We start from the raw sequence: 25,544 nt of genomic DNA on the forward strand, positions 1-25,544 counted from the left end.
AGCCCTCCATGTGCTCGCCAGAGGTAGCCTGACTGCCATAAGGTACCGAGATGAGATCCTCAGACCCCTTGTGAGACCATATGCTGGTGCGGTTGGCCCTGGGTTCCTCCTAATGCAAGACAATGCTAGACCTCATGTGGCTGGAGTGTGTCAGCAGTTCCTGCAAGAGGAAGGCATTGATGCTATGGACTGGCCCGCACGTTCCCCAGACCTGAATCCAATTGAGCACATCTGGGACATCATGTCTCGCTCCATCCACCAACGCCACGTTGCACCACAGACTGTCCAGGAGTTGGCGGATGCTTTAGTCCAGGTCTAGGAGGAGATCCCTCAGGAGACCATCCGCCACCTCATCAGGAGCATGCCCAGGCGTTGTAGGGAGGTCATACAGGCACGTTGAGGCCACACACACACTACTGAGCCTCATTTTGACTTGTCTTAAGGACATTACATCAAAGTTGGATCAGCCTGTAGTGTGGTTTTCCACTTTAATTTTGAGTGTGACTCCAAATCCAGACCTCCATGGGTTGATAAATTGGATTTCCATTGATTATTTTTGTGTGATTTTGTTGTCAGCACATTCAACTATGTAAAGAAAAAAGTATTTAATAAGATTATTTCTTTCATTCAGATCTAGGATGTGTTGTTTATGTGTTCCCTTAATTTTTTTGAGCAGTATACATTTGCAAACATCACTAAAAACCTCTAACGTAACAAATTGTGGAAAAAGTTAAGGGGTCTGAATACTTTCCGAATGCTCTGTACATATCTCCCTGGCATATTACATAATTTATGCAGCAGCATACAAAGGCATTTTTGGAATCACCTTGTTATGCTTTGCTCACTTGAACAGGAAGGTGGTGCGGCAGTCCTTCGTGGGCAGATTTTGACATCAAAGTCTGGCATTCACTGGATTTATGGTGCTTTCAAGGCAACTGGGAACTGGGAAAAAACAAGGTCGAATCATGATGATGTCAGTGATCTTCACTTCGTATCTCTAGAAAGAGACCCGAGTTCCCAACTTATAATTCCGAGTTGGATGACCGTTCAAAGCGTATTTTCCCAGTCGGAGCTCGTTTTCCCCCCCGAGTTCCCAGTCACTGAAGTCAGATTTCCCAGTCCTCAACTGGCAGCTTCATTAAATAGTACCCGCAAAACACCAGTCTCAACGTCAACAGTGAAGAGGCGACTCCAGGGTGCTGGCCTTCTAGGCAGAGTTCCTCTGTTCAGTGTCTGTGTTCTTTTGCCCATCTTAATCTTTTCTTTTTATTGGCCAGTCTGAGTTATGGCTTTTTCTTTGAAACTCTGCCTAGAAGGTCAGCACAGCCTTGTCCTCTTGCTCAGTTGTGCACTGGAGCCTCCCACTATTCTGGTTAGAGCCAGTTTGAGCTGTTCTGTGAAGGGAGTAGAACACAGCGTTGCACGAGATCTTCAGTTTCTTGGCAATTTCTCGCATGAATAGCCTTCATTTCTCAGAACAGGAACTGTAAATCGAACCCACAAATGCTGATGCTCCAGATACTCAACTAGTCTAAAGAAGACCATTTTTATTTCTTCTTTAATCAGAACAACAGTTTTCAGCTGTGCTGACATAATTGCTAAAGGGTTTTCTAATGATCAGTTAGCCTTTTAAAATAATAAACTTGGAGTAGCTAACACAATGTGCCATTGGAACACAGGAGTGATGGTTGCTGATAATGGGCCTCTGTACACCTATGTAGATATTCCATAACAAATCAGCCGTTTTCAGCTAAAATATTAATTTCCAACATTAACAATGTCTGCACTGTATTTCTGATACATTTTATGTTATTTTAATGGTAAAATTGTTTTGCTTTTCTTTCAAAAACAAGGACATTTCTAAGTGACCCCAAACTTTTGAACGGTCGTGTATACTTTATGACAATATAGACGGATGGATGTGTTCTAGACATGTATGGCCATACCATCTATTGGTTGATTTAGTGATCTGGAGTGCAAGTAATTGTTTAAAAGCATTATGAAATGTCATAGTTATTCCCTATCTCCAGTGACAAGAACATTGTGATGACGCATTACAACACGATTTCCTTATTTCACAGACACAACACTTAGTAGTTAAATCATGGTTGAAATAGTTATTTTACCTACTCATAGAACACAGACTCACCAAATTGATAGGAGTTTCATTTCTGAAGTGAGTTATCTCTTTAATTTATTCAACGTGGTGGGTTTTGTTGAAGTTTCCTTAGAAGTAGTGCAGAGCTCTCTGCCGGTGTTGGGTGTTTTGAGTGTCTCTGAAGAGAACATTTAATGCAGTCTTCTAATCATAGAAAGGCCAGCTTAGGGAGGTGAATACTAAGTGTTCTTAAAGCAGGGCCTTGTTTGGTTTTGATTTAATGTTTAGGAGAGACTCATTACTTCCAGCTTTTTGCTCATTATGGGATAAATCAGGGCTGCTCACAACAGCTGTTAGGGATAGATTGACCCAATGTGTTTGCTTTTTTGTGGTTCTCCGGTTTATCTTTCGGGTGAATCTCATTCCCTCTAGGCACAACTGTAGATTCTTCTGCCTACATTTACTTTATTGATTTTTACTTTTAAGTTGCGCTCCCCTGGCATGCATTGATTTACTTCCATGAGCAGAGAGAGGAGTAATATATCAAAGAGCATGCAAAAATAACCCTAAAACAGTGAGTAGGCATAGGCTTCAACAATTATAGCCAGATGAATTTGTATCTTAATAAGGCCATCTTAGAGCTGGAATCATTTTAACTTAGATAAGCTTCTGCAAAGTACTAGTTCCACAGTCAGTATTAAGCCCTCGGTCATTGTGTTGCAGCATCCCTCAGTATATCTTCAGTGCATCCAGGCAGGGTCTGAGCAGTCACATCAGGATACAGCCCGCAGGGAACCCACAGGACGGCAGAACGCCATCATGCTTGGAGGTGTATGTCCTGCAGTCACAGAAGCTAGACAAACCCTGATGTTCTTCACCACTACCACTCTCACTCTCTGTCTGATACCTGGTCCACAGAATATGGTACCAGCTACTGTAGGATCCTGTCAGGTCTCACATCAGGGTTGTGGTCATGCTACACATTGCTTGACAGGGACGTTTAGACTGTCCCTGCCACAACATTTGGAGACTGGAAGTTAAAATAGAAGAGGGTGTGTAGATGTTAGCATTTTGGCCTTAGGCCCTCATTATAACCTCTTACCTAACACATTCATCAAACATGGAGACAAAACCGTTTCAGTGTTGAGAGAGTAATGACTGAGTTCAAGGGCCAGCTTAAACCAAGGACTGCCTCTTCAGTCTAATTATGAGCAGCATGGGCAAATCAAAATCAAATCAAATTTATTTATATAGCCCTTCGTACCCCAGCTGAAATCTCAAAGTGCTGTACAGAAACCCAGCCTAAAACCCCAAACAGCAAGCAATGCATGTGAAAGAAGCACGGTGACTAAGAAAAACTCCCTAGGAAAAACTCCCTAGAAAGGCCAAAAACCTAGGAAGAAACCTAGAGAGGAACCAGGCTATGAGGGGTGGCCAGTCCTCTTCTGGCTGTACCGGGTGGATATTATAACAGAACATGGTCAAGATGTTAAAATGTTCATAAATGACCAGCATGGTCAAATAATAATAATCATAGTAGTTGTCGAGGGTGAAACAAGCACGTCCGGTGAACAGGTCAGGGTTCCGTAGCCGCAGGCAGAACAGTTGAAACTGGAGCAGCAGCACGGCCAGGTGGCCTGGGGACAGCAAGGAGTCATCATGCCAGGTAGTCCTGAGGCATGGTCCTAGGGCTCAGGTCCTCCGAGAGAAAGAAAGAAAGAGAGAATTAGAGAGAGCATATTTAAATTCACACAGGACACCAGATAAGACAAGATAAATACTCCAGATGTAACAGACTGACCCTAGCCCCCCGACACATAAACTACTGCAGCATAAATACTGGAGGCTGAGACAGGAGGGATCAGAAGACACTGTGGCCCCATCCGATGATACCCCCGGAAAAGGACCAAACAGGCAGGATATAACCCCACCCACTTTGCCAAAGCACAGCCCCCACACCACTAGAGGGATGTCTACAACCACCAACTTACCGTCCGAAGACAAGGCCGAGTATAGCCCACAAAGATCTCCGCCATGGCACAACCCAAGGGGGGGGCGCCAACCCAGACAGGAAGACCACGTCAGTGACTCAACCCACTCAAGTGACGCACCCCTCCCATGGACGGCATGGAAGAACACCAGTAAGCCAGTGACTCAGCCCCTGTAATAGGGTTAGAGGCAGAGAATCCCAGTGGAAAAAGGGGAACCGGCAAGGCAGAGACAGCAAGGGCGGTTCGTTGCTCCAGCCTTTCCGTTCACCTTCACACTCCTGGGCCAGACTATACTTAATCATAGGACCTACTGAAGAGATAAGTCTTCAGTAAAGTCTTAAAGGTTGAGACTGAGTCTGCGTCTCTCACATGGGTAGGCAGACCATTCCATAAAAATGGAGCTCTATAGGAGAAAGCCCTACCTCCAGCCGTTTGCTTTGAAATTCTAGGGACAATTAGAGGGCCTGCGTCTTGTGACCGTAGCGTACGTGTAGGTATGTACGGCAGGACCAAATCGGAAAGATAGGTAGGAGCAAGCCCATGTAATGCTTTGTAGGTTAGCAGTAAAACCTTGAAATCAGCCCTTGCCTTAACAGGAAGCCAGTGTAGGGAGGCTAGCACTGGAGTAATATGATCAAATTTTTTGGTTCTAGTCAGGATTCTAGCAGCCGTATTTAGCACTAACTGAAGTTTGTTTAGTGCTTTATCCGGGTAGCCGGAAAGTAGAGCATTGCAGTAGTCCAGCCTTGAAGTAACAAAAGCATGGATTAATGTAAGATAACACAATGTAAGATAAGGATTTACTTTAGCGATACATTTCTCTCAGGGATGTACCACTGTATGAAGATAAAACCATACAACAATTTAGTGAAATACACTCAATGGCCAATTTATTACGAAAATGGTTCACTCCTACAGACAGTGAGTCAGATGGCCGTGGCTCGCTATATAAAGCAGGCAGATAGCCATCGATGCATTCAATTACTGTTTGATTGAACATTAGAATGGGCAAAACGAGTGACCTAAGAGGCTTTGAGCGTGGTATGATCGTTCGTGCCAGGCTCGCCGGTTCCAGTATCTCAGAAACAGCCGACATCCTAGGCTTTTCACGCACGACAGTGTCTAGGGTTTACCCATCACGGATGGGCTATTGCAGCAGATGACCACACGTGTTCCACTCCTATCAGCTAAAAACAAGACAAAGCAGCTCCAGCGGGCACACGATCACCAACACTGGACAATTGAGGAGTGTAAAAACATCACCTGGTCCAACGAATCCCGGTTCCTGTTGTGTCATGCTGATGGCATAAGCAGCATGAGTCAATGGCCCCATCCTGCCTAGCGTCAACGGTACAGGTTGGTGGCGGTGGTGTAATGGTGTGTGGAATGTTTTACTGGCACACGGTAGGTCCCTTGATACCAATTGAGCAATGTTTCCATGCCCGAAGAATTCAGGCTGTTCTGCAGGCAAAAAATAAATGCGCTTAATATACTGTATATGTCAAATTAGCTAGGTTTCTTTGAATTAGGCAATCAAAATGTGGTAACACCTCCCATCCCAGTATAACGACTCATTAATTTAATGGACTCAGGGGGACTTTGTAGTTTTTACAAAGCCAGAGTTAATCCGCTGAAAAAGTGTGCTTTATTAGCACTCAATAGTTCACTAGAGGTTCCTCTCTGTTAGTTCATTATTTTTTGTTCATTTTCCCCTAGTCTCAAAGCATTTACGCTGGTCTTTTCATTATTAATAGCTTTCCAATGACACTGGAATCAGCTTCAAAAAGACCTGCTTAAATCCCCAGACATGTGCTCCTTGTGCTGGGTTGTCCTTACCTGCCTTCCAGGCCCTCCGTGGCTCCAAGACACTGATCTCAGTGGATTTAAGCTTGATAAGGGGTCATATTTGATTATGCCTCGCGCCACACACTCTCCGTTCCTCTGTTCCAAGGCCAAGTTTGACTCATCCTTTCAGTTGCTGTTTTTGGATAAAATACTCAGTGGACCTCACATTATCCTGGCTTTTGTATTTATTCAGACCCAAACTATCTGCTTGATATGATGACCATGGGATATAGTTGTCTGTCCACAGTTGGCGTGTCCTTGGAAGATCTCAAACTCTTTTGGATGCGAACCATGAACAAAATCATATCACATCCTCTATTACTCACCCCTTCCACACAAAGACTGTCATAGCACTGGAGGTTATTTTATTCCAAAAGTTTTTTTTATTCTCTGTCATTTTGATATGTTTGCTGCTGAATGCCACTTTCCTCCCGGCATGTTCCCCACACATTTGTTTCCATGTGGGTCACGGGCGTTTTCAATCTGGTTGAAGTTCTGAGTGGTGAGAAATAGACAGGTTTCCATTTTCGTTCTCAAAATCACACTTTTACAACAAAATTGGATGTTCTAAGTCTGCAACGGGTGCACTATGCAGAAATCGCTCCGCCATTTCCTGGTTGCAAAAATGTGAATAGTTTGCCTAATTTCAGTTTATGTAAGAAAAACATGCAAGTATAGTGTAAGAAATCATTGTACCATCTAAACCGCTGTGAAATATATTTACCACAACCAAAAATATTGTATGTTCAGCTGTTTGATGCTTGTGTACAAAACCGAAAGTAAAAGACGCAAAAAACAAAACTTAAGATCGGGAAGCATAGAAATAGCGCACATAAGACAGATCTACCGCTTGTTAGACTTGCTTTCAATGATAATGACAAATCTATAACTCATATATCTATATGGATTTGGTCGGTTTGCCCAAAAAGTAACATTTTGCAGCTTTAAACCGCATCAGGAGACCACTTTTGAGGTCTGGGAAAATCTGAGAAATGTAGATTTTTGGGTGTAGTTACCCTTCAATTCAAGTGTGCACCTAGCAAGAGGCTGTTGTTTAGCGGTGTTTTTGTAGCACACATGTAATGGCAGAGTTTGCTAAACAAATACCCACTGGTATAACAGAAACAATCATGATATCATTCTGCCAAGTAAGCGTAGGCTACTTTCTTGTTAATATTTAATTGAGAAGGTTTTTGGGAAAGCCTTTCAGTTTACCAGAAGACTGTTTTCGTTAGCATCATTGCTAATGGCTACACAAAGTGACGCACACACACAGATAGGGGCATTCTCGTTGCCTCTTCAGAAGTTGCAAGAAATACAAATCACTGATGCATTATGTTCATGTCTTATGATTAACTTGGGCAAATTAATACAATTTTAATAAAACAAAAATATGTTGTTGAATTCCGTTTTAATGTCTGGATTCTGTGAGGGCCCTAGTTATCATATTTGAACCAGAATGAGGCTCTCCGTTGCCTTTTGTTCCTGCAGTGATGATTCACCATCTTCATCAAATGTTTTCTCCCACCGATGCGATTCGGTCGGCTACACTGACAGATAAGTCACTCGCTTTAGTGGCAAGCCCTGACATCCTAGGAAAGGAAACTTATGAAATCCTTTGGTTTATTTGTTCCGATGCGATACTATGGACATATAACCACGTTGCATGATTTATGAATGGAAAAGGGATATTGGAGATCGACTTTATTCAGATCGTTCGACCCCTTTTATAAACTAGTCAACACTTGCTGTTCAGTTGTCAAAGCATAGTAAACAGCCTACTATGCGCCACGACTCCGTGTGGCTGGCTATGTGAAACACGCAAAAGAAAATAAATGAATGTGCCAGAAAACAATAATTAAGTCATGGATTTCTTCTCATCGTTACCACTTACATTACATGGGACGTGCAATTTCACGAGCATCTCTCTTTAAAGAAATTTGACCGCAACCAACCACGGCATGCACACATTGTACCAGGAGGCGAGCCAGACAGCAGACTGCGTTTCCTTGTTATCGCTTGCTTTGTGACTGACAGGTACCTATTCTATCAATTGCTAGAATATGCATATAGTTCATTCTAGCGTGAGAGGGCTTTTAAATGAAAAGTAACCTAGTTAATATGAAGTGTAAAAAGTATCCGTCTGAAAATTAGTCTGTAACCAGCTGATTAGTCGTTAGCAGGTGCTAATGGAAAACACTGGGTTCTAGTGAGATACCCCGGCACTGAATAAGCCTAAACAGTAGGCTAAGACCTGCTCCTTCCAGTTTAGCCATCTCATCTATCATTGGTCTCTGCCTGTCTGAGCTGGAGCGTGTACGGTATATAGGAGTCACCTCATAGAGATGAACAGTGCAATGTTTTACTATAAAAAAATCTCATCTACAACCACTTAGGTGCACCCTGAACAGATTGCATTTGCATTACTTTCTTGTATTGTCCTAGCCTTGACAACTAGCTTTACTTAGTTTGTATTGTTTAATTAGATTTTTCCACACACAATTGCAGGAGACACACATGTGCGCCCACACACCTTCCCCTTTGCTATAAGTGGCAACCGTTGAGTTGTCTGTGGAGAGTAATGAGTAAAGCAGACCAACGAAATGGACATCTTATTGGATTGTGGCAGAAACTTTCTACAGTGATTATTCTCCCTTTTAATGATGCTGCTTTAATTGTTCTATGCAGCTGTGGTGTTTCACTTTGACTAACAGCTGCCTTATATGGCCTTCCCTGTAGCTCAGTTGGTAGAGCATGGTGTTTGCAACACCAGGGTTGTGGGTTCGTTTCCCACGGGGGGCCAGCACAGAAAAAAAAAAAAAAAAATGTATGAAAAAATTTATGAAATGTATGCATTCACTACTGTAAGTCGCTCTGGATAAGAGCGTCCGCTAAATGACGTAAATGTAAATGTTATATAACTGTTTAGGCTCCATATTGCCCAAGCCTCTTGCTATTTACTACCGTTGACTGTAGCTGGTCTTTTAAGCAGAGAAAAGAAACATCCCCTGTCTGAGCTGAGGGCCGCTGCGGCTAGTCTGCACTGCACCCTGTATGGTCTGATCAGCAGATGTAAGACCATCCAATAAAGCTAAAAGGCCACTGGCCTTCTCCAGAGAGCGACTGACGCTCAATTGGCTATAATTGCCATCAGGAATAGTCATGAGCTAAACAAGCCAACGCCAGCAGCCGGTCAAATAGTCTGCCCTATGGCACTCTGCAAAGGCCTGATGAATTGCTGCTTGATCCTACAGGGGTGTTCAGATAATGCCAAGTAAACTTAAATAAATGTATTCAAACCTAATCTATGGATTTCACATGACTGGGAATACAGATATGCACATGTTGGTCACATTTACCTTAAAAAAAAGGTAGGGGCATGGATCAGAAAACCAGTCAGTATCAGGTGTGACCACCATTTTCCTCATGCAGCTTGACACATCTCCTTCGCATAGAGTTGATCAGGCTGTTGATTGTGTCCAGTGGAATGTTGTCCCACTTATCTTCAATGGTTGTGCAAAGTAGCTGGATATTGGTGGAAACTGGAACATGCTGTCATACATGTCGATCCAGAGCATCCCAAACATGCTCAATAGGTGAGATGTCTGGTGAGGATGCAGGCCGTGGAAGAACTGGGACATTTGCAGCTTCCAGGAATAGTGTACAGATCCTTGCGACATTGGGCCGTGCATTATCATGCTGACACATTAGTTGATGACGGCAGATGAATGGCACGACAATGGGCCTCAGGATCACATCACGTTCAAATTGCCTTCGATGAAATGCAAGTGTGTTCGTTGTCCGTAGCTTATGCCTGCCCATACCATAACCCCACCGCCACCATGGGGAACTCTGTTCACAAGGTTGACATCAGCAAACCGCTTGCCCACACAACGCCGTACACGCTGTCTGCCATTTGCCCAGTACAGTTGGAACTGGTATTAATCTGTGAAGAGCACACTTCTCCAGCGTGCCAGGGCCATCAAAGGAGAGCATTTGCCCACAGTGTGGTAAGAAGCAGCGCGGCTTTGCAGGGTCGTGCTTCTTGACACACTGGTCGCTTAACCCGGAAGCCAGCCAATGTGTCGGAGAAAACACCGTACAACTGGAGACCATGTCAGCGTGCATGCACCCGGCACGCCACTGGAGTTGCTAGAGCATGATGGGACAAGGACATCCCGGCCGACCAAACCCTCCCATAACCCGGACGACGCTGGGCCAATTTTGCGCTGCCTCATGGGTCACTCTGTCGCGGCCGGCTGTGACACAGTGCGGGATCGAACCTGACTCAGTAGTGGAGCCTCAAGCACTGTGATGCATTGCCTTATACTGCTGCGCCACTCCGGAGGCCCTTCAAAAAAAAATGAAAAGCTTAAATGTCTTCAGTCAATAAGTATTCTACCCCTTTGTTATGGCAAGCCTAAATAAGTTCAGGAGTACAAATGTGCTTAACGAGTCACATAATAAGTTGCATGGACTCACTCTGTGTGCAATAATAGTGTTTAACATGATTTTTGAATGACTACCTCATCTTTGTACCTCTTACATTCAATTATCTGTAAGGTACCTCAGTCAAGCACTGAATTTCAACCACAGATTCTACCACAAAGACCAGGGAGGTTTTCCAATACCTTGGAAAGTAGGGCACTAGTTGGTAGATGGGTAAATAAAAAAGTAGACATTGAATATCCGTTTGAGCATAGTGAAGTTATTAATTACACTTTGGATGGTATATCAATACACCCAGTCACTACAAAGATGTAGGAATGCTTCCTAACTCAGTTGCCAAAGAGGAAGGAAACTGCTCAGGGGTTTCTCTGAGGCCAATGGTGACCTTAAAACAGTTAGCGTTTAATGGATGGATCAACAACATTGTAGTTACTCCCCAATACTAACCTAATTGACAGAGTGAAAAGAACGAAGCCTATACAGAATAACATGCATCCTGTTTGCAACAAGGCACTAAAGTAATACTGCAAAAAATGTGGCAAAGCAATCCCTTTTTGTTCTGAATACAAAGTGTTATGTTTGGGGAAAACCCAATACAGCACGTTACTGTGTACCACTCTCCATATTTTCAAGCATGGTGGTGGCTGCATCATGTTATAGGTATGCTTATAATGGTTAAGGACTTGGGAGTTTTTCAGGATAAAAAAAGAAATGGAATGGAGCTAAGCACAGGCAAAATCTTAGAGGAAAAACTGGTTCAGTCTACTTTCCACCAGACACTGGGAGATGAATTAATCTTTCAGCAGGACAATAACCTAAAACACAATGCCAAATATACACTGGGGTTGCTTACCAAGAAGACAGTGAATGTTTCTGAGTGGCCGAGTTAGTTTTAACTTAAATCTACTTGAAAATCTATGTCAAGACCTGGAAATGGTTGTCTAGCAATGATCAGAAAAATATATTTTGTACCTAAACTTTCCTCTTGTTTGCTTAGGATCCAACATTTCCTGAAAGCTGGGTTGACCTTTTATCTTGTTTGTGTGCCCCATGCTGATCTCTGAATCCCATATCATCCCCCAGGTTCAGTCAGCCAAGAATCCTGACTGGTATAAATCCTACAGCTTAGGCCCATTCTTTCCCAGAACCAGAGCTCTGAGTCACCATGCCCTTCAGAGGCATGACTTGTTTAGCAATGTTTTACAGAGGTTTTCCCTGTGGCAGGCTGTATGTGTGATAAATGCTGAGCTAAGAGTAGTGAAAGCCCATGGACATCAGTGACAGATTCAGGAGTGTTATAGTCCTATTCATAGCCTGTTGGTATTGGTGCCAATGACTCTCCCGCTCTCTCTTCTCTCTTTCTCTCTGTCTGTGTGTTACTTTTGTACTGCATTGCTATCAGATGCTGCTGCATTGCTGTTTCAATGAGGTGATGCCCTGCTGGGATGACTGATTGATGCTCTGAGAAGTTTATTAATGGTATGTTCTCCTCTCTGTTTTTTCAGCTCCGTCTCCGACATCTTCGCTGGCAGATGCTATGAGTAAGTGACTCTGATCTTCAGACAAAGTTAATAACAAAACCTTCACACCAACACACTCCTGATGTTCATCATCATAATTATCACCCATGTCAGCTCCTGCCATGTTGCCACTGTTGTCATCTGTTGGAGAAATGCATTCTTCTGCTCAGTTCACTCTGCTGTGTTTTTGTCATTTGGAGTTAGCTGATGGAGGGAAATTACCAATAGCAGGTAATTGTAGGCGAAAGCACATTTTGCAATATTCTGAGTACATAGCCCGGCCATCATGGCTAGCTAATTTGACACCCACCAAGTTTGGCCCTCACCAAACTCAGATTTACTATAAGAAAAATTGGATTACCTTTGCTGTTCTTCGTCAGAATGCACTCCCAGGACTTCTACTTCAACAACAAATGTTGTTTTGGTTCGAAATAATCCATAGTTATATTGAAATAGCTCCGTTTTGTTCGTGCGTTGAGGTCACTATCCGAAGGGTGACGCGCGAGCGCATTTTGTGACAATTTTTTAAAAATATTCCATTACCGTACTTCGAAGCATGTCAAACGCTGTTTAAAATCAATTTTTATGCTATTTTTCTCGTAAAATAGCGATAATATTCCAACCGGGCAATGTTGTATTCATTCAAAGGCTGAAAGAAAAAAATGGAGTAGTCTCGTGCCTGACCACTCACAAACAGAGCTGCTGTACTTAGCCCAGAGACTGCAGACACCACATTACACTTTCTGGCGCTTTCTGAGAGCCAATGGAAGCCTTAGAAAATGTCACGTTACAGCACAGATGCTGTATTTTTGATAGAGATGCTACAGAAGGACAATAAATTGTCAGACAGGGCACTTCCTGTATGGAATCTTCTCAGGTTTTGGCCTGCCATATGAGTTCTGTTATACTCACAGACACCATTCAAACATTTTTAGAAACTTTAGAGTGTTTTCTATCCAAATCTACTAATTATATGCATATTCTAGTTTCTGGGCAGGAGTAGTAACCAGATTAAATCGGGTACGTTTTTTATCCGGCCGTGAAAATACTGCCCCTATCCCAAACAGGTTTTATGGCAAGTTTGCTGCAATTCTACACATTTTGCCATCGAGCGCAGAGAACATTTTTGGGAACAACAACAAAAACGGTTTTGCAGCTAATTTCCTGCAATTGTACACATTTTGCCATAGGACAGACATTTTATTTGCGGTTTTTAATATGATCTCTGAGTGAGAGTGACTAACACAATCAATGGGGGTCCAATGGTCAGGAAATCAACCATGGTTACTACAAGTTTAGATAGCTGGCTAGACTTACTTACCACTCTAAATAATAATTGATTGACTGACATAACAAGATAAAAACTGCTGGTGCGCAACCAAATTTGTAAATTGTACCTTGTGCATTCTACTATTCTGACTCTCAAGTGTAAGTTGACACCCCGACTGAGTTCCTAAAAAATATATATATACACAGTACCAGTCATAAGTTTGGACACACCTACTCATTCAAGGGTTTTTCTTTATTTTTACTATTTTCAAATCAAATCAAACTTTATTTGTCACATGTGCTGAATACAACAAGTGTAGACCTTACCATGAAATGCTTACTTACAAGCCCTTAACCAACAGTACAGTTCAAGAAAGACCTAAGAAAATATTTACCAAATAAACTAAAGCAAAAAATAATAAAAAGTAACACAATAAAATAACTATAACGAGGCTATATACAGGAGGTACCGGTTCCGAGTCAATGTGCGGGGGTACATGTTAGTCGAGGTAATTTGCACGTAGGGGTGAAGTGACTATGCATAGATAATAAACAGCGAGTAGCAGCAGTGTACAAAACAAATGGGGGGGGGGGGGTCGATGTAAATAGTCCAGTGGCCATTTGATTAATTGTTCAGCAGTCTTATGGCTTGGGGGTAGAAGCAGAGAAAACAGTCTGACTTGGGCAACTGGAGTCTCTGACAATTATTTGGTCTTCCCTCTGACACCGCCAAGTATATTGCTCCTGGATGGCAGGAAGCTTGGCCCCAGTGATGTACTGGGCCGTACGCACTACCTTCTGTAGCGCCTTACGGTCAGATGCCGAGCAATTGCCATACCAGGCGGTGATGCAACCGGTCAAGATGCTCTCGATGGTGCAGCTGTAGATCTTTTTGAGGATCTGAGGACCATGCCAAATCTTTTCAGTCTCCTGAGGGGGAAAGGGTGTTGTCGTGCCCTCTTCACGACTGTCTTGGTGTGTTTAGACCATGATAGTTTGTTGGTGATGTGGACACCAAGGAACTTGAAACTCTCAACCCACTCCATTACAGCCCCGTCGATGTTAATGGGGGCCTGTTCAGACCGCTGTTCCTGTAGTCCACGATCAGCTCCTTTGTCTTGCTCACATTGAGGGAGCGGTTGTTGTCCTGGCACAACAATGCCAGGTCTCTGACCTCTTCCTTATAGGCTGTCTCATCGTTGTCGGTGATCAGGCCTACCACTGTTGTGTCGTCAGCAAACTTTTTTATTTTATTTTATTTCACCTTTATTTAACCAGGTAGGCCAGTTGAGAACAAGTTCTCATTTACAACTGCGTCCTGGCCAAGATAAAGCAAAGCAGTGTGACAAAAACAACAACACAGAGTTACACATGGAATAAACAAACGTACAGTCAATAACACAATAGAAAAAGTCTATATACAGTGTGTGTAAATGGCGTGAGGAGGTAAGGCAATAAATAGGCCATAGTAGCGAAGTAATTACAATTTAGCAAATTAACACAGTAGTGATAGATGTGCAGATGATGATGTGCAATTAGAAATACTGGTGTGCAAAAAAGTAAATAAAAACTATGGGGATGCGATAGGTAGATTGGATGGGCTATTTACAGATGGGCTGTGTACAGCTGCAGTGATCGGTAAGCTGCTCAGATAGCTGATGCTTAAAGTTAGTGAGGGAGATATGTCTCCAACTTCAGCGATTTTTGCAATTCGTTCCAGTCATTGGCAGCAGACAACTGGAAGGAAAGGCGGCCAAAGGATGTGTTGGCTTTGGGATTGACGAGAGAGATATACCTGCTGGAGCGCGTGCTACGGGTGGGTGTTGTTAGGGTGACCAGTGAGCTAAGGCAGAGCTTTACCTAGCAAAGACTTATAGATGACCTGGAGCCAGTGGGTCTGATGATGAATATGTAGCGAGGGCCAGCCGATGAGAGCATGCATGTCGCAACTTAATGATGCTGTTGGAGTCGTTTGGCCACGCAGTCGTGGGTGAACAGGGAGTACAGGAGAGGACTAAGTACACACCACTGAGGGGTCCCAGTGTTGAGGAACAGTGTGGCAGACATGTTGCTGCCTACCCTTACCACCTGGGGGTGGCCCATCAGGAAGTCCAGGATCCAGTTTCAGAAGGAGATGTTTAGTCCCAGGGTCCTTAGCTTACTGATGAGCTTCGTGGGCACTATGGTGTTGAATGCTAAGCTGTAGTCATTGAACAGCTTCTCACATAGGTGTTCCTTTTGTCCAGGTGGGAAAGGGCAGTGTGGAGTGCGATTGAGATTGCGTCATCTGTGGCTCTGTTGGGGCGGTATGCAAATTGGAGTGGGTCTAGGGTATCCGGAAGGATGCTGTTGTGAGCCATGACCAGCCTTTCAAAGCACTTCATGGCTACCTATGTGAGTGTTATGGGCCGGTAATCATTTAGACAGGTTACCTTTGCTTCCTTGGGCACAGGGACTATGGTGGTCTGCTTGAAACATGTAGGTATTACAGACTTGGTCAGGGAGAGTTTGAAAATGTCAGTGAAGACACTTGCCAGTTGGTCCGTGCATGCTTTGAGAAGAACAGCTTGTGTTCTCGTGCATGCTTCAGTGTTGCTTGCCTCGAAGCGAGCATAAAAGGCATTTAGCTCATCTAGTAGGCTCGCGTCTGGGTTTCCCTTTGTAGTCCGCAATAGTTTTCAAGTTCTGCCACATCCATGAGCGTCAGAGCCGGTGTAATGGGATTCAATCTTAATCCTGTATTGACGCTTTGCTTGTTGGATGGTTCGTCTGAGGTCATAGCGGGATTTCTTATTAGCGTCCGGATTAGTGTCCCGCACCTTGAAAGCAGCAGCTCTAACCTTTAGCTTGATGCGGATGTTGCCTGTAATCCATGTTCATGGTTGGGATATGTACGTACGGTCACTGTGGGGACGACGTCGTCGATACACTTATTGATGAAGCCGGTGACTGAGGTGGTATACTCCTCAATGCCATTGGATGAATCCCGGGACATATTCCAGTCTGTGCTAGCAAAACAGTCCTGTAGCGTAGCATCTGCGTCATCTGACCACTTCCGTTTTGAGCGAGTCACTGCTACTTCCTGCTTTAGTTTTTGCTTGTAAGCAGTAATCGGGAGGATAGAATTATGGTCAGATTTGCCAAATGGAGGGCGGTGGAGAGCTTTGTATATATGTCTGTGTGTGGAGTAAAGGTGGTCTAGATTTTTTTTTCCTCTGGTTGCACATGTGATATGATGGTAGAAATGAGGTAAAACCGATTTAAGTTTCCCTGCATGAAAGTCCCCAGCCACTAGGAGTGCCGCTACTGGATTAGCATTTTCTTGTTTGCTTATGGCCTTACAAAGTTGGTTGAGTGTGGTCTTAGTGCCAGCATCGTTTTGTGGTGGAAAATAGATGTCTACGAATAATATAGATGAGAACTCTCTTGGTAGATAGTGTGATCTTATTCTACATTGTAGAATAATAGTGAAGACATCAAAACTATGAAATAATAAATATGGAATCATTTAGTAACCGTAAAAGTGTTAAGCAAATCAAAATATATTTTTGATTCTCCAAAGTAGCCACATTTGACCTTGTTGACAGCTTTGCACACTCTTGGTATTCTCTCAACCAGCTTCACCTGGAATACTTTTCCAACACTCTTGAAGGAGTTCCCGCATATGCTGAGCACTTGTTGGCTGCTTTTCCTTCACTCTGCAGTCCAACTCATCCCAAACCATCTCAATTGAGTTGAGGTCGGGTGATTGTGGAGGCCAGGTCATCTGATGTAGCACTCCATCACTCTCCTTCGTCAAATAACCCTTACACAGCCTGGAGGTGTGTTGGGTCATTGTCCTGTTGAAAAACAAATGAAAGTCCCACTAAGCGCAAACCAGATGGGATGGCATATCGCTGCAGAATGCTGCGGTAGCCATGCTGGTTAAGTGTGCCTTGAATTCTGAGTAAATCACAGACAGTGTCATCATCAAAGCACCATCACACCACCTCCTCCATGCTTCTCAGTGGGAACCACACATGCGGAGATCATCCTTTCACCTAGTCTGCGTCTCACAAAGACATAGCGGTTGGAACCAAAAATCTCACATTTGGACTCATCAGACCAAAGGACAGATTTCCACCGGTCTATTGCTTGTGTTTCTTGGCCCAATCAAGTCTCTTCTTGTTATTGGTGTCCTTTAGTAGTGGTTTCTTTGCAGCAGTCGACCACGAAGGCCTGGTTCACAGAGTCTCTGAACAGTTTCTGAAATTTCTGAGGCTGGTAAATCTGAACTTATCTTCAGCAGCAGAGGTAACTCTGGGTCTTCTTTTCCTGTGGCGATCCTCATGAGAGCCAGTTTTATCATAGTGCTTGATGGTTTTTGCGACTGCACAAACTTTAAAAGTTCTTGAAATGTTCCACATTGACTGACCTTCATGTCTTAAAGTAATGATGGACTGTCGTTTCTCTTTGCATATTTGAGCTGTTCTTGCCATAATATGGACTTGGTCTTTTACCAAATAGGGCTATCTTCTGTATACCACCCCTACCTTGTCACAACACAACTGATCTGCTCAAACGCATTCAGAAGGAAAGAAATTCCACAAATTAACTTTTAACAAGTCACACCTGTTAATTGAAATGCATTCCAGGGGACTACCTCATGAAGCTGGTTGAGAGAATGCAAGAGTGTGCAAGCTGTCATCAAGGCAAAGGGTGGCTACTTTGAAATATGTTTGATTTGTTTAACACTCTTTTGGTTACTACATGATTCCATATGTGTTACTTCATAGTTTTGATGTCTTCACTATTATTATAGAAAATATTTAAAATAAAGAAAAACCCTTGAATGAGTAAACTTTTGACTGGTACTGTATATTATTATGCTCACTCAGCTGTGAGATACGGTGGGAGTATTCTAGCCAATGAGTAGGCAAATACACATATGAACAACAGGCCATGGAGAGAGAGGACTCATCTATGTATCTGTGCCATTATAGCGTCTGTGACCACATTGGCAGCGCAATTAAGGCTATTTCCATTTTAAAGTAGTACATTTTGTTCTTCATTGGCTGATTGCTCCAAACTTATAGGAATCCACACTGTGTTGACTACTTGTCCATGTCCAAGATGTAATGTGTTATGTCAATGATATGTCCTATCTATCTCAATGACAACAGGCACAACTCCGATAAAGTCATTTTTTTTAAGTTGCCGAAATGCCACATGCGTCCAATTTATATCAGTGCATTCGTAGTAACCTAGCCATTACGAAACTTCTGTTCGATCAAGTAAGCCCCACTTAGTAAATTAGCCATAACAGTTTTTGATGACCAAATTCAACACTCATTGACCCCATACAAAAATCCCTCATTTTATGCATTTATTTTCTAACTCTGACCAATGGTAACAAAGTAAACCTTGAAGTTGGAGGTTTTAGAATCTCCCTCTGATGGCCAAGTTGGCCTGTTTTAACAAATGCAATTGGATGGTGGCTCTACAGTGTAAGATCTCTCATAGGTTGATTCGTTATTCTGTTACCGGATATAATCAAGGTGCTTAGCTAATCCTACTTAGCGTAGTATCTAATTGTTCCAGGTTTGCTTATGAGAAAAGCTAGCGACTAGCCATTTTAGACCAAAGTTCTAAGCTTCTGGTCTAAGCAAAAGTTTGAGTAAGGACCCGTAGAGTTTTTTTTATAAATCTTTACATTTTTGTCATTTAGCAAGTGCTCTTCTCAAGGGCGACATACAGTAGTGAGTGCCTACATTTTTCAAACTTTTTCATACTGGTCCCACGTAGGAATCGAACCCACAAACCTGGCGTTGCAAGCGCCATGCTCTACCATTCAACAGATGTAGTTGGCCATCAGTGCCTTTTTTCTACAGTTTTATCAAGTTTCAGGAAAGTCTATCCTGGGGAGAAGTCAATGTCAATTTGATCCGCATCAGTCTCGGTGTGGCCTCCTGAGTGGCGCAGTGGTCTAAGGCACTGCATCGCTGTATTGCAGCATCACTACAGCTTGGGGTTTGATCCCATAGGGCGGCGCACAATTGGCCCAGCGTCGTCCGGGTTAGGGGAGGGTTTGGCCGGGGGGGGGGGGGCTTTACTTGGCTCATCGCGCTCTAGCGACTCCTTGTGGTGGGCCAGGTGCCTGCTGGCTGACTTCGGTCATCAGTTGAACAGTGTTTCCTCCAGCACATTCGTGCAGCTGGCTTCCGGGTTAAGCGAGCAGGTGTTAGGAAGCGCGGCTTGGTGGGTCATGTTTCAAAGGACGCATGACTTGACCTTCGTCTCTCCCGAGCCCGTTGAGGAGTTGCAGCAATGAGACAAGATCGTAATCACGAAATTGGGGAGTAAAAGGGGGTAAAAAAAATTGCCATTAGAATTTAGCTGTCCACTTCTCACACTCAGATTTGAGTGTGTGTATCTGTGTAGACAACTTTTTTCACCGAACAAAAGTGTGGGGTTGATGTTCCTTAAAAGGCTTAGTGGATTAAATTTCAGCAGGGCTTTGTATGCAACTAAAATGTGTATGTGGTACGGTGCTGCATCCAACTCTGAACACATGCAGAGCCACCCCTATATTCATCTCAGCCATACTGACAGCAGCCTTAAATGAGGCACATTTGCACAACTTCATTGAGAGAGAGAGAGAGAGAGAGAGAGAGAGTGTGTGTACATGTTTTCCTACCTTATCAGTCACCATAATGTTCTGCATGTGTGTCTGTAGCTAGGTTTCCATGAAATTGGTGACAGATTTTCATGCAAATATTCTAAAAATCTTCATAAAGAAAATATGTGCATTTTCTAAATTAGCTAGCATACAAACAACTTAAAACTGGACACCTCTGAGAACAAGCCATCTCGACCAGTTTACAGCTAATTATGCTGGTTAGCTAGATAAATCAAGGATGAGGGGGGTGTGAGAGAAACATCTGCATGAGCTATAGCCATCTACACAGACATGCGCTGCAATTATTGACTGGGAAAATGTTTACAACATGCCGTCACAATCACAACACAAGCAGAACGATTGGGAACTATTTCAAGCTGGGAAGATTTTTACATGACACCCTGCTCATCTTTCTCTCGCATGGCTGGTAGCCTAGGCCTAAGCTATGACTGCCTCGCCGCTCACATAATGGGATTCGCAACACAATTCAACACAAAAAGTTCCTGGTTTTGTATAAAATCATTTTTTTAAATCTCGATTTTTAAAGGTTTCCGACCCTCTAAAAAAAAGACTTAACCGCGAGCCGACCTGCAGATTGAAGTAATGTTTTCATTCCACCCGCCAGCTGATTTTTTTTGGTCATTTGTGGTTTAGTACGGTACCCTGCGTCACCACTTCATTGCTCCAGACCAGCGCAAGCGGGAGTTAGAGCACTGATTATGCTTTTGGGTCCTACTGTGTCTCTGCTGCTCCCTCTGCTGTTTCCTGAAGTCCACGATCATCGCTTTTGTTTTGTTGACATTGAGTGCGAGGTTATTTTCCTGACACCACACTCCGAGGGCCCTCACCTCCTCCCTGTAGGCTGTCTCGTCGTTGTTGGTAATCAAGCCTGCCACTGTAGTGTCGTCTGCAAACTTGATGATTGAGTTGGAAGCGTGCATGGCCACGCAGTCGTGGGTGAACAGGGAGTACAGGAGAGGGCTGAGAACGCACCCTTGTGGGGACCCAGTGTTGAGGATCAGCGGGGTGGAGATGTTCTTACCTACCCTCACCACCTGGGGGCGGCCCGTCAGGAAGTCCAGGACCCAGTTACACAGGGCGGGGTCGAGACCCAGGGTCTCGAGCTTAATGACGAGTTTGGAAGGTACTATGGTTTTAAATGCTGAGCTGTAATCGATGAACAGCATTCTTACATAGGTATTCCTCTTGTCCAGATGGGTTAGGGCAGTGTGCAGTGTGATTGTGTCGTCTGTGGACCTATTGGGGCGGTAAGCAAATTGGAGTGGGTCTAGGGTGTCAGGTAGGGTGGAGGTGATATGGTCCTTGACTAGTCTATCAAAGCACTTCATGATGACGGAAGTGAGTGCTACAGGGCGGTAGTCATTTAGCTCAGTTACCTTAGCTTTCTTGGGAACAGGAACAATGGTGGCTCTCTTGAAGCATGTGGGGACAGCAGACTGGGATAAGGATTGATTGAATATGTCTGTAAACACACCAGCCAGCTGGTCTGCGCATGCTCTGAGGACGCGGCCGGGGATGCCGTCTGGGCCTGCAGTCTTGCGAGGGTTAACACGTTTAAATATTTTACTCACGTTGGCTGCCGTGAAGGAGAGCCCGCAGGTTTTGGTAGCGGGCCGTGTTAGTGGCACTGTATTGTCCTCAAAGCGAGCAAAAAAGTTGTTTAGTCTGTCTGGGAGCAAGGCATCGTGATCCGCGACTGGGCTGATTTTTATTTTGTAGTCCGTGATTGACTGTAGACCCTGCCACATACCTCTCGTGTCTCAGCCGTTTAATTGCGACTCCACTTTGTCTCTGTACTGACGCTTAGCTTGTTTGATTGCCTTGCGGAGGGAATAGCTACACTGTTTATATTCGGTCATGTTTCCGGTCACTTTGCCCTGATTAAAAGCAGTGGTTCGCGCGTTCAGTTTTGTGCGAATGCTGCCATCAATCCACGGTTTCTAGTTGGGGAATGTTTTAATAGACGCTGTTGGTACGACATCACCGATGCACTTGTTAATGAACTCGCACACCGAATCAGCGTATTCATCAATGTTGTTGTTCGCAGCAATGCGGAACATATCCCAGTCCACGTGATCGAAGCAATCTTGAAGCGTGGAATCCGATTGGTCGGACCAGCGTTGAACAGACCTGGGGGCGGGAGCTTCCTGTTTTAGTTTCTGTCTATAGGCTGGGAGTCGTTAATCATGAAACATACACCCCCGCACTTCTTCCCGGAGAGATATTTATTCCTGTTTGCGCAATGAACTGAGAACCCAACTGGCTGGACTGTCTCAGACAATATATCCCGAGAGAGCCATGTTTCCGTGAAACAGAGTGTTACAATCCCGGATGTCTCTCTGGAAAGAAATCCTCGCCCTGAGCTCGTCAACTTTATTATCTAGAGCCTGAATATTAGCGAGTGATATACTCGGAAGCGGTGGGTGGTGTGCACGCTTCCTAAGTCGGACTAGAAGACCACTCCCGGGTACCTCTCTTCCGCCTGCGGTGTTATGGGTTGGCCTCTGGAATCCGTTCAATTGCCCTGGGGGGTGCGAACAAAGGATCCGGTTCGGGAAGTTGTATTCCTGGTCATAATGATGTTAGTGCTGGTGAGTTACCGCCGCTCTGATATCCAATAGTTCTTCTTGGCTGTATTAGATTAAATTGGATTAAACTTTGCCATTGAACAAGTACAAGTACAGTACAATGAAATGCAGTTAGCATCTGACTAGAAGTGCAAATAAAAGAGTGCAAAAAATGTACAAGTGAAACAATTAAGTACAATGTATGTTATTAAGTGGCATGTATAAATGTGCAATAAAGGCAAATGGCAAGTACAAATGGCAAGTCTAAATGTGCAATGAAGGCAAATTGAAAGTGCAAGGAGGCATGCAACTGAAATGCAGGGATAGCAGCAATGAGGTTACCGAGGTAGACATGTACATGTACAACTGAATAATGTCCTTAATCAGACTTTGCAAAGCAATGTCAGAGTCCAGTAGTACCGTGAATCAAATTAAATCAAAGTTTATGTGTCACGTGCGCCGAATACAACAGGTGTAGACCTTACAGTGAAATGCTTACTTACAGTCTCTAACCAATAGTGCAAAAAAGGTATTAGGAGAACAATAGGTAAGTAAAGAAATAAAACAACAGTAAAAAGACAGGCTATATACAGTAGCGAGGCTATAAAAGTAGCGAGGCTACATACAGACACCGGTTAGTCAGGCTGATTGAGGTAGTATGTACATGTAGATATGGTTAAAGTGACTATGCATATATGATAAACAGAGAGTAGCAGCAGTGTAAAAGAGGGTCTGGGGGGGGCACACAATGCAAATAGTCCGGGTAGCCATTTGATTACCTGTTCAGGAGTCTTATGGCTTGGGGGTAAAAACTGTTGAGAAGCCTTTTTGTCCTAGACATGGCACTCCGGTACCGCTTGCCATGCGGTAGTAGAGAGAACAGTCTATGACTGGGGTGGCTGGGGTCGTTGAACATTTTTAGGGCCTTCCTCTGACACCGCCACCGATGTGAAGGGTCGCTGTTGAAGTCGCGTGCCCTACGCAGACACCGCTTGCGCTGTAGGTCTACGATGGCAAGGAGCTGGCCACTAGTGATGTGCTGGGCGGTTTCCACCATCCGTTGCAGGGCTTTTCTGTCAGCCACGGAGCATCCGCCAAACCACACTGTGGCGCAGTTAGTCAGAATGCTCTCGACCGTGCAGCGGTAAAAGTTCACCAGGATCTTGGGAGACAGGCGGGCCTTCTTCAGCCTCCTCAAAAGTACAGGCGCTGCTGCGCCTTTTTGAGCAGGGTTGAGGTGTTGCGGGTCCAGGAGAGGTCCTCGGAGATGTAGACACCCAGAAATTTGAAGCTGGGCACACTCTCCACCTCAGTGTCATCAATGAGAACTGGGGTGTGGCTGCAGCTTTTAGACTTCCTGTAATCCACAATGAGCTCCTTGGTTTTCTTTGCATTGAGGGCCAGGTTATTGTCAGCGCACTATGCAGCCAGGTGCTTGACCTCCTCCCTGTAGGCTGACTCGTTATTGCCACTGATCAGGCCTACCACCGTGGTGTCGTCTGTGAACTTGACAATAATGTTGGAACCGTGTACAGGAACGCAGTCGTAGGTCAAGAGGGAGTACAGGAGGGGGCTCAGCACGCAATCCTGTGGCACACCGGTGTTCAGGTTCAGGGTTGAGGAGGTGAAGTTGTCTACCTGACAGACTGGGGTCTGTTGGTTAGGAAGTCCAAAGTCCAGTTACAGTGAGAGGGGCTGATCCATAGGTCATGTAGTTTGGTGACCAGCCTAGAGGGAATGCCCATATTGAATGCTGAGCTAAAGTCTATGAACAGCATTCTCACATAGGTGTTGATTTTGTCCAGGTGAGTCAAGGCAGAGTGTAAAGCTGTGGAGATGTTTGTTCGGTAAGCAAACTGGTGGGGATCCAGTGATGGAGGGAGGCAGGACTTAAGGTAGGCCAAAACCAGTCTTTTGAAGCACTTCATGATCGTGGGGGTGAGTGCAACAGGTCAGAAGTCATTCAGGCTTGATGCGGTCGACTGCTTTGGCACTGGCACAATGGTTGCGGTCTTGAAGCACATGGGGACAACCGGCTGGGCCAGTGACAGGTTGAAAATGTCAGTGAAGACCTCGGCCAGCTGCCCAGCACATGCCTGAGCACACAACCGGGGATGCCATCAGGACCTGCAGCCTTGCGTGCATTCACCCTGCTCAGTGCCGACAACACATCTGCTATGGATAGTCTGAGGGGGAGGTCATCTGGGGGGAGCTCAGCTTTGATGGCTGGATCTTTGTTGTCCCTGTCGAAGTGAGCATAGAACCTGTTTAACTTGTCGGCGATGGAGACGTCGCTGGCTGTGGGGGTAGGGTTTTTTGACCGGTAGTCTGTGATGGCTTGGATGCCCTACCACCTGCATCGAGGGTCGGAGTTGTTGTTGAAGTGCTCTTCAATCCGCACTTTGTGGTCATGTTTAGCCATCTTGATATCTTTTTCAGGTTGGCCCTGACTTTAGCAGTAGTCGGACCTCTGTTCATCCAAGGCTTCTGGTTGGGGAAGGTCTTTATTAGTTTATGGGTGGTGACATTGTGGTGACTTTTTCAGGTTGGCCCTGACTTTAGCAGTAGTCGGACCTCTCTGTTCATCCAAGGCTTCTGGTTGGGGAAGGTCTTTATTAGTTTATGGGTGGTGGCATTGTTGATGCAGATGTTGTAATCCAGAACGGAAGAAGCATATGTTTCAATGTCCGTATGGGAGTCAAGGGTGGCCTGAGTGGCAAACAATCTCCAGTCTGGTGTTGAAATTGGTGCTGTAGTAATACTTTTGATCCCTATGGCCACACTTTGACTGTCCTCACTGATGGTTTCACGTGTTTAATGAGGGGTAAATACTTGGGGAGTAGGAACAGGGAAAGGTGATCAGACTGTCCCAGGTGGGGGAGGGGAATGGCTTTGTAAGCCTCTGGAATGTTTGTATACACATGGTCTAGTGTATTGTGGGGGCAGGAGACATGGAATTTCGGAGAGAAAAAAAATCTGATTTGAGTGGTTAAAATCCCCTGCAACAATATAAGCACCATCAGGATGTGCTGTTTGCTAATAGCAACCTGCAGTTCTTTCATTGCTAGTTTAGCATTAGCATCCGGAGGTAAATAGGCTGCAGTAACAACAATGGATGTAAGCTCC

General features: G+C 44.4%; 1 protein-coding gene across 2 annotated transcripts in view; it reads left to right on the top strand.

Annotated features, from left to right (window-relative positions):
* Nucleotides 1-25,544, top strand: part of LOC115150525 (E3 ubiquitin-protein ligase RAD18) — a 99,757-nt gene that overhangs the window by 64,942 nt on the left and 9,271 nt on the right. For both annotated transcript variants that reach the window (XR_003867121.1, XM_029693931.1), the window contains exon 12: nt 11,889-11,924. Coding sequence is in view for 1 of the 2 variants with exons in the window: in XM_029693931.1 (XP_029549791.1) it covers nt 11,889-11,924 (36 nt within the window). In the remaining variant the exon portion in view is untranslated. The remainder of the gene's footprint in view (nt 1-11,888; nt 11,925-25,544) is intronic.

Source organism: Salmo trutta, chromosome 16 (assembly GCF_901001165.1).
Source record: "Salmo trutta chromosome 16, fSalTru1.1, whole genome shotgun sequence".
Taxonomy (NCBI): domain Eukaryota; kingdom Metazoa; phylum Chordata; class Actinopteri; order Salmoniformes; family Salmonidae; genus Salmo; species Salmo trutta.